The sequence below is a fragment of the Oreochromis aureus genome, linkage group 1 (assembly GCF_013358895.1).
Source record: "Oreochromis aureus strain Israel breed Guangdong linkage group 1, ZZ_aureus, whole genome shotgun sequence".
Classification (NCBI taxonomy): Eukaryota; Metazoa; Chordata; class Actinopteri; order Cichliformes; family Cichlidae; genus Oreochromis; species Oreochromis aureus.
In genome coordinates this window covers 5,018,432-5,034,933 of record NC_052942.1, presented here as the reverse complement: position 1 = coordinate 5,034,933, position 16,502 = coordinate 5,018,432, and the positions used below count along the sequence as shown (strand labels likewise).

The 16,502-nt window shown below is 37.7% G+C and overlaps 1 protein-coding gene across 1 annotated transcript; it reads right to left on the bottom strand.

Annotated features, from left to right (window-relative positions):
- Positions 1-16,114, bottom strand: asb7 (ankyrin repeat and SOCS box containing 7). Its single transcript, XM_031739568.2, has 5 exons — positions 15,884-16,114; positions 15,092-15,189; positions 10,668-10,921; positions 7,290-7,895; positions 1-2,251 (listed from the first exon to the last, which is right to left on the bottom strand). The coding sequence occupies exons 3-5, from the start codon at positions 10,906-10,908 to the stop codon at positions 2,112-2,114; spliced, it is 987 nt and encodes a 328-aa protein (XP_031595428.1). The 5' UTR covers positions 10,909-10,921; positions 15,092-15,189; positions 15,884-16,114; the 3' UTR covers positions 1-2,111.
- Positions 16,115-16,502: the final 388 nt, after the last annotated feature.

The window sequence follows — 16,502 nt, the reverse complement described above, 5'->3', positions numbered from 1 at the left end:
AAACAGTTAACTGCAAGTTTTTTAATTTTAAGAAAGCATTTCTCCAATAGAAATCAAACACACTGATTCCAAATTTTTCATGTATTTGAACAAAAAGAAACATGAGTCACAACAAACAGATCACAATACTTTCCAAACTTTAAATACATTTAGAGATCATTGTTTAAATAAATTCTCCAAAAAATATCTCTTGTACATGTCACATATTTACACTGATCTTAGCTTCTAGTGATTGTATATCCATGTTACTAATTCAGGACTTTATTATTCTTGCTTCCATGAATTGCTTTTGCAGACCTGAAAACTTTTCCCCATTAACATGTGAAAGATTGACCTCATGCTTAAATAAGCAGCCTCACTGCTCTTTTTAAGTTAGACAATTTCAATTTTACATATCGGTTTCAATACGTAACAAACTAAACTGGATGCTGTCACAGTAACAGATTATGACTTTGTAGGTCTCTTGTGAGTTTTATCACAAAGACCGCATTTATCTTATAAATTCTGCTTCCAATTTACACTATGATGGAGACACTGGTCTGTGCATATTTACTTTTCCCGATGTAGAACAGAGATCATCCTTTCTCAGTGCTTGTGTGCAATGAGTGGGGCAGGATACAGTTTTGTATTTGCTGAATAAAATACAGACAACACAAAGACATGACAACAGCAGAGAGAACTCAACTTGAAAAGGGGGTTACACTGCCAATTCTGACAAGTCATCAAATATCTTAATGAAACCTGGTTCTACCAGACACACTATGTCTGAATCTAGCCATGATTAACAGTTATGCAATTGTGACTTATGCTGGAATGACAGGATGTTGTCACTAGAACAGATTGATTAAACCAGTAATGCTATGAATATCACATTTGAAACAAGCTTCAACACAGACTTTCAGAATGGTTATTCAACACAATGCTCCCACTCCATGCTCAATAACTAAATATGGCACAGAAACTGAGAGCCCACTATTTAAGTGACAGAGTTTCAAGCGTTAACCTCGGTTCCAAAACTATATACTGGGTATATTGTTGTGTCATAATAAATTAAAAATATGTCTGCATAGTCTACTGTTGTCCATGACAAAAAAAAAAAAAAAAAAAAAAAAAAAAAAAAAAAAAAGGTACACTAAATGTAATGCCATTTTAAAAATATATTCTTGCTGCTTTTGTCACAGCAGCCAGTAGAAGCTTGAAACCTTTCAATTTATTTTAAAATTGACCTCAATCTGGTTGGACAAGCAAACAAACAAAAAAAAAAAAAAACAACTAGCTGGTATGAAAGTTTGGTTAATTGTTTGGAATAATTTACAACTTTTTTTCATGTTTGTAATGTAGTATTCTACAGGTGGCTACTGACACTATGCTGTTATATATAACACAGAATCCATATTTCCCGGCCACCTAAAGCTCCATATTTTTTCTTACTCCTTTCCTTTCAAAGCAGAAGGACGCACCTTTCTCAAAGAGCCATCTATGTGAGGAATACAGCTCAGACATGCCTGTTCTAAGTAGTGATTCAGAAATGTAAATGCAGTGACTTTTGGATTCAGGCTCAAGTATTGTGCAGTAAAACAAATCAGGAAGCGCACTGTAGAATTTGTTTTGTTTGCTTTTTTAACAATTATAATTAGCATTCATAGCATTTTTGAAATCATTATTATAATTTTGAAATCATAATCATGTTCATTGGAGCACTTTGTTTTAAACGAGGTTTAATGATAAACAAAATGACAATCAATACATTTTGAGTATACCCATGGAGAATATCATCATGCACATTTACAAAAATAAAATAAAGAGTAAAAATCCTAAGTGCAGTATGGATGTTTTCTGCAGTCAAATGAGGTTTCTCTTTTCTACAAAACCACAAAAAATAAAATGAAAAAAAAACTTGAGATGTATCCATTTCCATTCTTGGGAAACTTTTCTTATTGTAAAAAGGTTGAATAAAAGTGGGAAAAAATGTTTTAATGCACTGAGAACTAGGTGAAGAAAATGCCCTGTGAACAAGTTCACAATTGGTTTCTGTACCTTTTCTTTCAGATGAGGATGATTGCATAGTCTCTTAAGAGATTTGTCATCTCTCCTATTCTTGTGTTATTGCTTCACACAGTGTCAAACTTGTGTTTTAAATAGTCTTTCATAACCTTTGCAAGTGGTAGATCCTCCAAGAATTTCAAGCTTTGAAGGCCAATACAGTGACGGATTTTTATTCGACACAAATCTTGTAGAGTCCGAGGTTGTCCTGAAAGAAGATCAGAAACAATAACTACACATGAAGGAGCTCATCTGACCCTCAGTAACATGACAAAAACAGAGCAAGAAATATCAACTCTGAGCAAAATTATTAGCAAGAGTAGATGTCTCGTCATTTAATAACCCTTTAAGACCTATCATAGAACCAAGTCCGCCAGACCTTATCTTATATTTTTACATGCTGTAGTGCCATTTTTGGGAGCATTTCAAGTTGATATACATCAATACAACCATTATAGCCCACATTTTAATAATATGTATGCATTAAGTGCATAGTAATTACATAAATTGCAAAAAAGTGCAATAAACTACAAAAAAATTGAAAATCATTTTTGTTTTTTTAACATATATTTCTAGTTAGAGAAATTTAAGAGGCTTATCCCTCAAAACTGTAAATACAAAAAAGTTGCACAAACTAGTTTCCCACCACAGGAAATTTTTTTTAAGTGTCTTCATAGTTTTATTTTTGAAATACACCAATTTTTATATACTGCAGGAAAAACGAAAATAAATATTATAATGCAAATTTGAAAAAAAAAAACCAGCATGTGCATCAAAATAAACTATTTCCAGCAGTGCAATATGAGTCCTAAGCATCCCAGAAACGACACAGAAAGTCATAAAGTCAAACATAACTTTTAAAAACACAAGTATAGGCTCATAAGCCCCTGATGGTAAAAAACTACATTTCCGCAAAATGACGTCACTTCTGGTTTTGGGCAGGTCACGGCGGACATGCGATAGTTCGCGCTGATGGACGTAGGAAGTGTTACGAACAGCTGATCGGATCGGCAAAGCCTGTTTCTGGAATATTATGTTTTTGTTGCTGCAAGTGCTTTTTATGGAGTTTTTGCAAAGCTATATGTGGAAGGAAACCGTGACCTAGGACAAGCTGATGGCATAAAATGTAAGTACAACTCCTCCGGTTTCATATGCTAAAAAAATTATTGCGCTAGCTTACGTGGTTGCAGTGCTACTGGGATTTAAAAATAGTTACGCACAACGGAGCGTGCCCGCTCCGACCGGCTTTAAAGGGATAATTAATACAGTGACAGTGCTCACATGCCCCCATTAGTGCAACACGTTTTAATTCTACTTTATCTTACATTATATCACAGCAGTGTTTGCATCCTGCTGCATTCCAAAAATAAATTGTGAAACAATAAAATTGAGAGGAAAGTTAGATAATCAATCAGGGTGAAGGTGCACATAACATAATATTAATAATATTATCAAATTTTCTTTTTCTGGAAATCACGACCCTCTACAAAAAAAAAAAAAAAAAAAAATACCCATCATACACACACATACACATACACACACACCCCCCTACCTATCTATCTATCTATAACTACAGTCTAATCAGGCAATCATCTGACAGCAACTCAGTGTGTTTAGGCACGGTCAAAACAGCCTACTGAGATTCAAACAAAGGGTTAGAATAGGGAAGAAAGGTCATTCAAATAACTCTGAATATGGCATGGCTTTTCAGATATGCTGGAATTTGCCACACAACCATCTCTCGGATTTACAGAGAGTGGCCTAAAAAAAAAAGAGAAGCTAGCAGTTCTCGGTGTGAAAATACTAGAGATGGCACGATACCACTTTTTTATGTCCATTACCGATATCATAAATTTAGATATCTGCCGATACCGATATGAATCCGATATAGTGCGTTTTTTAATCAATAAAACTGTTTTTTAATATCTTGCTGCATTTTGTATAAGTTCATACTCAAGTTTAAATAAACAACAACACTAAAGCTATTCTGTTATACCTGTGTGTAAAAAAACACTGCTGCAAAATATTTCATAGTTCAGCAATACTGATCAATCTAATAAACTTAAACCTGCTCCATCCTCCCTATTGTGGTATTTTAAAGAGTACTTAGCAGAAATATTAAGCAACCTAACTAATAGGGTTGCAAACTCCCAGCAAAAGAAAATGGGGAACCACCCCCCACCCTCCACCTCATGATGCTTAATTGATGTAATCAACTTTAATTTGATACAGGGTGAAAAAAATGCACAGAAACAAATTATTTTTCAAGAATAATTAAAAAGATTCAACATCTTTCTTCAACAGAATTGCAGACTGCACAGATGGTACTTTCCCCAAAGGAAAAAGTACTATAGCTTACTAGGGTATATTAGACTTAACAGTTACTATATACAGTAATGGACTTCTATACATTTTACATCAGATTAAAACTTTGGGTGTAAGATTCAGATAATTATTTATTAAAAGCTAGACATTTTAAATGAGAATAAGAAAGAAAAGTATGTCTTTGTGCCCCCCTTTCCCCTGTTCATGCCCTATCGGCCCCCCTGGCTAAACTTTGCTAGATCCGCCCCTGCACAGTTACCAGCCATCAGCTACGTAGAAAAGGATCCTGGTGTAGAAAGTAATATTAAATAAATTCTAACAACAGCTTATCAAGCTTAAACGTGCTGCTGTTGTTCCGCTGCTGGTTTCCTCTTTCTGGTGCAAAGTGGGCCAAAAACAAAGAAGAGAGACGGACTCGCAACAGAAAAGCCGATCAGCTGATCATTGATCAGTTTCACGATTGAAGTAGCAGCAGGAGAGGGAGAGAGAGGCAGTCGCTCCATATATGTTGTTAAGCTTAACGCGGGAATGCTTTACAAGCATTCAGAGATGAACGTACACACTTGCTTTACTTCTCTCTGGAATAACTTCCTCAGAGATGAAATGCCGGATTGCTAGCGAGGCTACAAATACACACAGCCGCTCTATCACGTGATGCATACTGCTCCGACGTGCTACGGTTATGAGCCGAGTTACGCCATGTCGCAAGTTTTTTGAGGTGCTTTTTTGATATTTAATGGATCGGATTACATTTCCCTCCGATATCCGATCCAGTAATTTACGTCAGTATCGGACCGATACCGATACGTAATATCGGATCGGTCCATCTCTAGAAAATACCTTGTTGGTGTTGGATGTTTTTAAATATTAGATAACCTCAAATTGGTTCTTTCACCAAGTCCAACAGAGCACCCTGTGTGGTGTGGTGGAATAGAAGCATTGCATCATGGATTTGCAGATGACAAGTCTGCAGAAACTGTGTAATGCTATTGTGTCAGTATGGTAGTGGTGCAACGGATCACGGTTGATCCGTAATCCGAACCGATCCCACTCCACGGTTCGGCATGCACGTGATCCGAAGATTCGAAAAAGAAAGAAAAAAAGTATGTGTATGGTGCGCGTGGTCAGTCTGTCAAGCGCTAGTTATGGCCAGCGCTAGCGGTCCAAGTGGAGGAGCAGAGGAGTTTGCAGCATTTAAGCAGCCCTTTGCTCCCCAGTCCGACCAAGCTAAAGCTATTACAAAAGCTACTGGGGTGTTTAGCTGCAGGCGGGAGGCCGTATTCCCTTGTGCAAAACAAGGGGTTTAAACTATAATGAACGTGCTTGAGCCACGCTATGATATCAGGGTTGTGCGTCCACTTCAGTGACAAGATCGTACCCAGGCATGTATGAGCAGGAAAAGTTTAAAGTTATGGCTGAACTGTCCCAGGCATCTTCTGTTGCCCAACTACAAATGGGTAGACCTCCAGGTCAACGGAAAGCTACGTGACCGTGACCGCTCATTATATCACAGCGGAGGGGTAGGTACAAAGCCCTGTACTGCCCTATACTGTACCTTAATTTGTTTTTATATAATTGCGCGGAATGAGTCTTGAGTTGAATGTTTTTAATAGGCAAAAAATACTTAAGTTAATAAGTAAATGTTCAAATTTTGTCTTTTTTTGCTAATCCGAAAATTGATCTGATCCGTGACTTAAAACCGTGATCCGATCCGAACCGTGAGATTTTTGATCCGTTGCACCACTACAGTATGGTGAAACAATGACTGAGGAATGTTTTGGGAACCTTGCTGAATCTATGCTACAAAACAGTTAAGGCAGTTTGAAGAAAAAAACGTGGTCCAGACTTGACGATTGTTGATTCCTGATCGTGCTTCAGTAAGAAACTTAGCTATGTTTGTGGTATGATGTGCATGGATACGTTTGGGAAGAAAAAAATTTTATTGCATGAAATAGCGCCGATCACATCAGCTGATGGGGAAACATTGTTGGTTTTCCTGGAAAATTACCATAAAATTACGCACTACCCACTTAAAATTAATTAAACTGTTCTGAATATCACTTATTTGTTACTTAAAATTACATAAGTACAATTTGTGTCTCCTTTCCTGTAACACTCCCCCCCCCCCAAAAAAAAGGTTTAAATGACTTCTTAAAAGGCCCACACCTCGGGTGCTTGTACGTATGTAAAAAGGGGCCAGAGCCCAAAATGATCTCAAGACTGGAGCACAACCATAAAAAGGAAATAAATCAGAGATTAAATGCACGTGCCATGAGCTAATTGATTAGTGTATATACAACACTTATGAGCCATTTTCACCACAGTACTATAGTCACTTTGCGACTTCAGAAAAAAAAAAAAAGCAGAGTAACAAAATCTGCATATCTAGTCCTGTAAAACATGCTGACATGTTTTGTACGCTGTCGAGTAGGTTTTCAACCTTACCTTTTTTTCCTTAAAAAAACAAAAACAACAAAAAAACAAAACTCTGGCAGTTCACCACTTACTTTTGTACCATCGCAAGCTATTCATTGGACCTGAATGACTTGAATTGCAATACCTAACTGGAAAAATTGGGGTGCTCTAAAAATTTTGACTGGTAGTCTAAGTTTGCACAGCTATGAGATAACCCATTGTTTGTTTGTTAATTTATTTAATGATATAAAGAAATATTTTGGTATCCCAAATATTGATACTGAATGCTATATCTATATTTGTTGCACAAAATATAACAGGCAGAATATTGCAATACTATGTTGTAGCAATTTTCTTTCCTTCACCCCTAATTTTTCTTTCATAGTTAAGAATATTTACTTTTTCCTCCTTTAAGCTAGATTTGCAGACAGCCACGCAACAAACACAACACTCGCATATTCTTCACAATGCCACAGGACTTATATGACAAAGAGTGTGTTACTCACTTGTGACCTTCTGCAGGAAATCCAGACAAGGCCGGCTAATCCCTGACATGCTAACAGATACAGCCACCGGAGTCTGGCCCTCGTAATTCCTAGTATTGGTGTCTGCTCCATAGGTGTAGAGCATCTGGGCACACAACACATCATCCCTTAGAGCTGACAAATGTAAGGGAGTTTGGCCATCTTCAAGGCGTCCAAGATTAGTGTCCGCTCCCCTCTGCAGGAACATGCGGCAGTATGAGTGATTGCCTTTGATGACAGCATAGCGCAGCAGGAAGCCATTTTGAATGTCAATGTTGGCGCTGTGGTCAAGGAGGATCCGTACACAGCTGGAGCGCTCGCGGATTATGGCAAGCTGTAGTGGCGTGGTTCCTTTGTCACTCAGAGGGTCTACCTCGGCCTTGAACTCGAGCAGGAGCCGCACGAATGAGTCTCGACCATAGTGGGCAGCCACATGCAGCGGTGTCCAGCCGTCGTTACTTTTTGCATTTATAATGTCACTTCGAAACTCTGACTCCAGCATCAGTCGGGCAATGCGTGCTCTGCCATGCATAGCTGCATAGTGAAGTGCGGTGAAGCCACCAATAAAGTCCTTCACTGTGGGGTCAGCTGTACAGACAAGTGAAAATAAAAGAAGAGTTAAATGCAGCAGACATTTCATGTTATACGATTTATGATAGGCCAAGATAGTATAGCCCAACAATAATCTGCTAGAAAGAATTTTTCAACAATTCGTATTTACAGTGCATTCCTGCTAGACTTTTATACTTTAAGTGGACATGAAATGCTCAAGCTTAATTTACACTAAAGCCCTGCTCTCAAAAACTGACAAAGATTTAATCCAGTCTGTGAAGTTGGATTTAGAAAATAAGCGTTCAAAGTTAAAGTTTTTAGAACATGTTTAGTACCATCTTGTATTAGTACACAACGTGACATTACAGGGTTGGTTGGTGGGTTGCAGCTAATAGCTAACATACACTAATGTAAACCTAACTAGTAGCTGAACCAATACCTCACTGCCCAAAAAGCTGATTCTGTCATAGCGCGGCGGTGCCAATGGGAAATCTTTCAAAGATAATGGCAGACGGCTTAAGTGGAGTGGCCAAACAGTAAACTTTTAAAAGTAACGACAGGGTTTTACCTAACTTATTTATGTAGTGATGAAAATGTTTAGTAATGGGCAAACTGAAGCTTCGTAAAAAACACAGAAACATTTGAAGCATTTGTACTGGAATTTGATATTGTTTCAAAACCAATACCAAACTCATCTCCACAGTGACCCCTGCTGGCCAATTTAGATATCGCCACATCTTAATGAATATTCCGTCAAACAGTAATGCAGACAAGCCCAGCACAATTCCTAACAAAGCTACTTATTATACCAGACTGTCATTAATGGTGATCAACAGAAATTTTGGAGAATCCCTGTACAAACAAGCAAGAAAAATATTGAACCTGTTAAAGACGACAAGTTACGACTGTAATGAATGGTGTGCTTCAGCAAAATCCTCCCCCTGTTAACATTTGTGTTGCTCAGAAGAAATCAGTTTATAAAATAAAACATACTGATAAGTTTGCATTATCAGGTTTGTTCTACACACTGTCAAGCAAAGCTAGAAGCTGGCATGTTTAATGTTTTATTTTTAATTAATTTAAAAATATATAATTAAATGAAGAAAATAAATGTGTTTTCCTTCTTTATAAAAAAGGTAAGATTTATTTTCACAGGCTAATTCTGACCAATTGTAACAGTCCATTTTGCGCACGAGTCAGGACAGAGTGAGGAACCAACTGCTGCAGATCAGGTGGGATGTCTTTGAGGGAGAACTGATGAGATTGAGGCTCTCCACCCCTGATGATACACCAGGACAAATTCAGCAGTGTGTGAGGAAGAGGAAGACGAAAAAGAGCCAGCCGATGCAAGATGAGAGATGGAGAAGAGAACAGGAGAGAATATAAAGGCTGTTCTCTCTTTGTAAAGGACTGCTAGAAAGGTTTAACCCTTTAACCCTAACAGGTTAGGGCTACACTGGTGACAAGTTTTTGCAACGTTTCTTTAAACTACTGCAACTCTTGAATGATTTGGGCAATCAAAAAAATGGCAACCGCTCTTGAAAGCAGCAACTCTGCGCTTTTCAGTGATATTAAGAGTCATTACATTAATCCGAAGCACTGCATCACAGCAGCTCCAGGAATGCGAAGGTTGAGAGAGTGAGCATGTGCAATGGAGTTATGCAGAAAACTGACTTTTTGTTGGACATTTTCCAAATTATTTTACTTTTGTGGAGGGCTTTTTTTCAGCATTTTCTGCCATGTTTTTTCAATTGTTTTATTTTTTTTAAGTTCTATATATGACCTATCACCCATTACAAAATAGACACTGCTCAGCCAACTTCTAACATTTGAAAAAGCATAGTTGCTAGGCAACCCAACCCATTTAACAGCCTTGCACTTCTGGCCTTCAAAACACCTGGCCTATGCAGACCAGGTAGTTTTTTGAAGGATGGAGGCCCTGAATTGGGGCACACCTTGAGACTCTGTGTATGAGACTCACTGCTGCTATGTTATCTTAAATCAGTCATGTGATTTGGATGTGCTAGCCCATCATCTCCAGAGTGTTAAACACTTATTTCTTAAATCCAGTTTCACAGACAGTGTTAAATCTATGGTTTTTTTGACAATAGGATTTGAGAGTGCAAATTAGTTTTTATACATGTAGTGTTTCATCTCTACTTTAAAGGATGTTGAGTTTATCTTGTTCGCAGTGACCCCTCAATGACCACAGCAGAAGAAAACTTTTCAACTGGGTGTTGATATGCAACAAGTACTGCACTATGCATTATGTCCATGGTTTTTCTGATTCTAACAGAAAACCCATGATAATAATCATATTCTGGGGTGCCAAAGTGGTATCTGGATAAATCTCAAGTCATATGAATAATATCCCAAAACGTGGATTCTGTTCATCTGGACATAGCTTTTCAATGGGAAGAATGTTTTGTCTCATCCAAGTAACAAGCATAATCAGTGGTGCTAGAGTCAGTAATTATGCAAATGTTCTGTTTATGTTTAAGGAGTTGGGAAACCTGCAGTCAACTGACACTGAAGAAGTCACTTGGATGAATGAAGAAAACTTTTCTCCCATTGAGAACGAAAAGTCCAGATGAAAAGAATCAACTTTTGGGATTTCCTTACCTGGAATATTGAGGACCCATTAAAACATTTTTAAGTGTTTAAGGGATATTTATCTGAATGATATAGAAGTTACTTCTTTTCAAATTTCACCTAACAGAGCTGAACGAATGACCACTTTTTAGTAACACAATGCCCCGTAGCATTAACAGCAAAAACATTTTCAGGTCGTGGGGTTGGGGGTCTGACCTCCATGCTCCAGAAAAACTCGAACACATCTCTCTTTTCCCTTGGCTGCTGAGAAGTGAAGCAGTGTCCAGCCATTGGCATCGCGGATCTTTGGTGAATATCCTTGCTCCAGCATTCTCCTAACAGTGTATACATCCCCTGCTGCCACTGCAGCCTGGATCTGCAGCTCTTCATGAAGCTCAGGGTTCCTTCTGCAGTGGTGGTTCAACATCCTGTCACATTTCGGAATGGTAATTTTCATCTGTACCTAAGCTCTGTTTAAAATAAATAAATAAAAATCAGTAAATAGATTCAGATTCAGATGGGTACATTAAGCATGACTGAAATTAAGTTCAGACTTACGGCCATGGCTTTTAATTAGGGCTGTTCGATATAACGATATATATCGGATGACGATAGAAAAACGTCTATCGTTTCATTTTATGCTATCGTTTGTTTCGTGGTGTCGCAAAATAAACTGTTTACGGCAATATTTTTTCATTATTTTGATGGTCACTGTAGTGGCTATATTAATTTCCTAAAGTTCTCTCTTTCTCTTATGTTTAATACAACCACACTACAGACGGACAAGCGCTTGTTTGTATGCGTTGTCGTTAGCAACAACGACGGTAAAACCACCTCGTGTCCGCTTGTTTATTTTCCACATAAACCTTTCACAATAAAGCTCAAGATCCTGTTCAGACTTTTCAAAATAAACTGAATCACGTGAAAGATGCAGATTATTTACGGATGAGAAGCAAAAAAGAGCCGTCAGGTGCTAAAAAATAAACCGTAGACTCAAACGTTAGAACAGGCTTTTCCCCGCAGCACGCTGTGTGATAAATACTCACAAAGAAAACGGCGGCTGTTACAACCTATGTCTAAAAATGTATCGTTTCATGCATCAGTTAAAACACTCCACTCCAGGTACGCGACGCCCAGCTGGAAACACTTCATGCAAGTCGAGCTGCCCGACATTCACAGAATTTACAGAAAATGTTACATTTTCGTGATTTATATCGTTATCGGACGATAGATGTCTTAATATCGGGATATGAGATTTTGGTCATATCGCACAGCCCTACTTTTAATCTGAAAAGACAATACTAAAATTGAAAAACTAGTTTAACACATAACTTGATGATAGAGGTGGCCTAAGAGCCTGTGTCAGTTTAAGTGTCATTTTCAATAAACTACATGATCAAAATTTTTTTTTTTGTCTCGCTCCCATTTCTTCTTGTTGCATGCTGAAGCTCTACTTGATCCTTGTTAAGATCCAACCATGAAAAATATGATTTTTTGCCATTTTTCAAGTATGTGAGTGAAGTTGGCCCCCCCACCTTCTTCAAATCCAACAAAAGTGGTGTCAAATGTTTGCGCTGGTTTGTGCTACAGAAATTTTTGTTTGTGCCGCTATCATTTTAAAGATATTAGCGGCACAAACAAAAGTTTTAGCAGCACAAACCAGCATAAATGTAGCACAATCGTTTGACACCACTTTTCTTTGATTTGGGTAATGTGGGGGGGCTGGTTGACCTTGACATTTTTATTAATATCTTTAAAATGATAGCGGCACAAACAAAAATTTTTGCAGCACAACGTAGCACAGTTGATTGACACCAATTTTTATTTACTTTATTAATGTGTGTGTGTTGGATTTGAAGAAGGTGGGGGAGCCAACTTCACTCACATTTTTCAAATGGTCTTAAACTTTTGATTGGGACTGTATCTGGCCGATCTGAGGATATTTTAATGGCTAAAATAAATTTGTGCAAAACCCAACTCATTCATACATTACAGTACAGTGTCTGCCCACCTCTGACCACCGCCTTAGTGCAACATAGATCTACAATTTAAGCAGTTCATTGTAGATCTGACAGATTTGAATGGACATACATGGCTGACAAAACACACAAATCAAGCACACACAGGTGGTGCATTTAAAAAAAAAAAAAAAAAAAAAAAAAAAAAAAAATCAAAATCAATATCAAAATGTTAAAGCATTTTAAGCATAAGAAAAAGAATCAAAATAATACTGAAATGGTGTACTAATGATGTTCAGAAGTTTTTAAGGGTTAACATTAATAATGAGCTTCCTCAAATATTGAGGAAACTCATTATTTGATCTAGGGCTGAGCGATGATGAAAATCTAATATCTATATCTCATGATATGTTTAAATAACCTCCAGAATCAAATGTTTTTTTCAACCACATGAGTGCGGAAGGAAAAACTCCCTTTTAACAGGAAGAACCCTCCGGCAGAACTAGGCTCTGGGAGGGGCGGGGCCATCTGCCATAACTGGTTAGGGAGATAGAAGGAAGACAGGATAAAAGACATGCTGTGGAAGAGATTAATAACAAGTATGACTCAAAGCAGAGAGGTCTATTAACACATGAAGAAGAAATACTCAAAGCATCATGGGATTTGTTAAGTGTGGATAGTTAAATGCAATAGCAAGTTGTGCCTTGTTCTCAGAAGGACAGCAAGTGGACAGCGATAGATGAGATGAGGAGATGGAAGGAGGAAGAGAGGCAAAGAGTGATTCACAGGCAGAGCCTAGTTCATTTCCCACAGTTTTTTTTAATTTGTTGCCTTATGGTTCCAAGCACTGTCACCGATCTTTGCATTTCATTATTAACTCACAACACAATCAGCTACCATATCTCCTACAGACTTTTAAAATGTCTACAGTGTCAGATCAACACAGCCCTGCCCTCCAGCACTATCAGCAGCAGGAGCAGCAGCAACACCTCAACAGCAACATTGTACCCATCAGGCAAGAAATGGGCTACCTTTGCTTTGCCTTGTCCCCACCTGATAACAGTGATATAGTATGATGCGAATCCATATTAGATTTTTGAAGAATATGGGTTGTTGTTATTCACTCTGGTTCCATGTGCCCCTTTTTAACTTTCAGCACCCACCCCTTCAAAAATCTCTACACAGCCCTGGCTGTCAATAAGGGAAATGGCTACAAAGAACAATGCCGTGGTCCCAGAGTCTGCCGAAAAGCGACAGACCGAGCAGGAGGTGTATTCTTGCCTCGACACCCACCTTTGTTGTAGCGTTTGTGTTGCATGTTAATTACGTCACAGGACACTTGGACGTGTTGCTATGACAATGAAAACACACATTAGGTTGTACTTGATTATAATGGAAAACCAGTTAATCCAAGTCGAGTCGTGGTGATCGGTGGCGAATCAAACCGAGCAGGTACTAATGGGAAAGGAGCCTATCTGATCTTGAGCTGCTTTTCTGCTTCTCAATACTTTTCCCATCGCTCTGGTTAAAGTTAATCTTTGTTTTATGTATGTACCACATTGTTGATCTGGCCACTGCCAAATTTCTTGCCATCTCTCTCTGGTTTATTGTGTTTTTTTTTTCCAGCCTAGTGATGGTGTACCTTGTATGCACTGCCATCTGTCTGAGACTTATATTTAAAATTGCAAAACTACAAATACAAAATCAGCTCTACGAGTCAACTTCAGGCATCTGCTTCATTTGCGATGACATAGCGAGGAAACTGCTTTGGAGACAACTGTCCAGTTAATTTTAAGCATCTAAAAACAGGGGACTGCAAGAAAAGGGTGTAAGCCGCCTCTTACTGTACTGCAGTTGGGATAGACTCCAGCCCCTCCATCACCCTAAATTTCTCAGCAGTTAATCCAAACTCTGAAAAAACATAGACTTAAAGCTCAAAGTCTGCACTTGAACACATTTGACTTAAAATCCAGACTGGTGGAGTATAGAGTATATTTTCTACTCTGAGCACTCAAAATGGGTTATACAACTTGCCTCATTCACACAAGCATACTATACTGTTTCTATCTAAGCTTTCTATCTAACATTCACACGCATTCACTGACGGATGCATCTTGCCCAAGGATATTTGGCACGCAGACTGGAGAGATGAGGATTGAACCACCAACGTTCTGATTAGCAGGTGCTCTACCACCTGAGCTATACCGAAACTTCAAAAGACCATCAAATCAATTTTTTATTAAATTATTAACATTTCATTATTGCTGTTGTGATTTGTGATTAAAAATCATTGAATTCAATTTAAAGATTTGGTTGATCTCAGAATTGCACAAATAATTTATAAAGCAGCAAACAAATCTTTACTCCACGACATTCAGAACTTTATTAATTTAATTCAGTCTTACTGAATAAAAAGCAGAAAACTTGGAATTTAAATATTAAAGAGACAAGACTATAAAAGTTGTATATATCCCCACAAAAATGTAATTATAAATTAAGTTGTTTGAAAATGTACATGTGAGACAGTCACTTTTTTGCTTCAGCTAACAAAGGCTTAACCATTACTTGATAAAGAGGTCTAGCAAGTTTTTTGTGGTTTCCTTGTTGGGAGAAATTATGCTGCTGTTAAAAAAAAAAAGAAAGAAAAAAAGAAAAGCTCATGTTTTAGATACTAAAATGTACCTTTTGACCAGCTGAAGAGATGGACTTCTTTTAGTCATATCAGAGCTGCATTTGCAGATGTACTGGTGCACACTGTGAGGAACTGAGAATATGTTTCCCTGTGGCACACAAACACAGTCATCAAAAAAAGATTAGAGGCAATGAAGAGTATTGTGAACACTAACGGACATAGTCAATTGGTCATGGATACACCCCAATTACTGCTGAAAACCATAACAGCCAAACAATAGTAATAACCAGAGAGTTAAATACAAAAAAATAATTATATGCATATACACTACCCAAAGGTAAACTTGCTAATTACACTATTTTTTAGCCAACCTGAGAAAACTTTGCAAATGAATGAAAACGTAACTATCTGTCATTACCTTAAACCTTAAAAAGTTTGGCTCGTTAGTTTAACTCGTTTATGATAAACAATAGACAACACTGTGCCTTTATTTGCTAACATGACCAATAATACAAAACACGCACAAGTATACAGATATAACTTACAAAAGCTCGGCGGTGAAGATAGCTCATTTCCACCACCCCAGAAAGTGTAATGAAAGTAGATCCTTTTAGAATAACCCATGGTTTACGGCTGTACGTTTCTTAGAAGGTTAGCTGCAGCTAGTTAGCCAGAAAGCTAACAAACTCATTCGCTCGTTTTTAATTTTATTTCGCTTCATTTTACTTTTTACACTATTATAATTGGGTAGAAATAAACCCCAAAACACAGCGTGTGTGGATATTAAAAGGAATTCTACGCCTTTATTGACAAAACAGCAGCTCTATAAAACAAAGACTTACTTGTCAGACGCTGAACCGACGTGTAACTGAGCCAATCAGCTTTCAGGTAGACGGAACGATTGAAGTTGTCAAAGCCGCATAATTCCGTTACTTTCAGCACAAATACAATACTAAACAAAGAAGCTAGTGTCAAACTTTTATCTATATCTTTGTAGGTAATGACAAGAATAATCTAACTGTCCAACACTAAGACTTAATCACAGAGTGTCTGCGAAGAGCTTCACCAGCGTGACTCCATCAGCAAAAACAATAACACTTCCGTCTGCAGACTTTCACAATATAAGCATAATTTCCACAGCTCCAAGCACGTCAAGAACTACCATTTGCAAAGCAGACGTATAAAATGAATTTTTGGATGCAATTAATTTAAAATAAATCAGAAAGGCAAGGAAGCGTGCATATATGATGATGCTATACTGATCAATCAATTTGCAGATTAATGATCATAAAACTAACCTCACGGCCCATTGTTAGTCAGTGGAGCTAGTTTCCATCATTATTCTGCAGTCAGCTGAGATTAGTGGTTTGGATGAAGAAACCTTTCTCCTACAGAAAACGTCCAGTTTGACGGAATGAACTTTCTGAAAATAGACACATTATATAAATCCATGGTCATTAA